Source organism: Trichechus manatus, unplaced genomic scaffold (genome assembly GCF_000243295.1).
Source record: "Trichechus manatus latirostris isolate Lorelei unplaced genomic scaffold, TriManLat1.0 scaffold00301, whole genome shotgun sequence".
Taxonomy (NCBI): Eukaryota; Metazoa; Chordata; class Mammalia; order Sirenia; family Trichechidae; genus Trichechus; species Trichechus manatus.
In genome coordinates this window covers 442,230-443,254 of record NW_004444237.1, presented here as the reverse complement: position 1 = coordinate 443,254, position 1,025 = coordinate 442,230, and the positions used below count along the sequence as shown (strand labels likewise).

At 35.9% G+C, this 1,025-nt stretch overlaps 1 protein-coding gene across 1 annotated transcript in view; it reads right to left on the bottom strand.

Moving 5' to 3' along the window:
- The window catches only part of MAK (male germ cell associated kinase), a 50,969-nt gene that overhangs the window by 35,657 nt on the left and 14,287 nt on the right, over positions 1 to 1,025 (bottom strand). Inside the window, exon 6 of the mRNA XM_023725362.1 lies at positions 36 to 207. Within this exon, the coding sequence (XP_023581130.1) occupies positions 36 to 207 (172 nt within the window). The remainder of the gene's footprint in view (positions 1 to 35; positions 208 to 1,025) is intronic.

Sequence of the window (1,025 nt, the reverse complement as noted above, 5' to 3'; positions counted from 1 at the left end):
TATATAAAAAAACCCTTAGGGGCAAGAGTACTTACCTTTTTGGGAGTCCCTAAAACTTGGCAAATTTTAAAGATTTCATCAACCTCACTTGTCCCTGGGAAAAGTGGTCGTAATGTATATAGTTCAGCCATTATACTCCCAACAGCCCACACATCAATGGGAGAGCTATACACTGAAGATCTTAATAAAACTTCGGGAGCACGATACCTATGAAAATAGAAAACAGAACAACACATGCTATTTTGATGGTGGTTTCAAAGACAGATTGGCAATAGGAGTCTACTTTGTTCATGCATTTCAATCAAGAAACAGGTATAAAGTGACTCCTGTGTGTATCAGGTATCAGTACTATGTCCTGATGTCAAATTGGGCATAACACACATTCTCTGACCACATACAACTGGAGGGGCTGGAGAAAGATTGTAAATGAAATGTCCAAGTAGCCTAAGATAGGAGCTCAAATGAATACGGAAATAAGTGCTATGTGATCTATGAAGAAAAAGGGAGAAATAATTATGTTACAAAGTATTATATCCAGTATATACTCATGTGAAGGATATAAAACAAAACACTGACAGAGGTGATCCTGAATTGTGGAGCATTTTTTCCCCTTCCTTTTGCTTATTGGTTTGAAATTGCTGACTCCCTCAAGTGACACCTCTCTGGAGACCACAGTATTTTTAATTGAGAAAATACTCTCTTTACAAGAGCAAAGGTATCTATCTAGTAAGCCCAACATAAAGTCTGCTAAATGTATGGTATTCTCAATTCTATTTGTTTTTTGTATGAAATATGTAAATACTTCAGTCCAAATATTTCACAGTACCTACTATCTTTTTGTTTCCATCCAGAGAGTTTTTTTTTCCCACAAATATTTTCTACCAAAAAAAAAATCATTCTTTTGAATATTTTGTCAAATTCAGATGCTGAAAAATTGTTTTCTTGTTATTGTTAGGTGTCATCGAGTCAATTCTGACTCATAGCGACCCTCTGTACAACAGAACGAAACACTGCTGGGTCCTGTG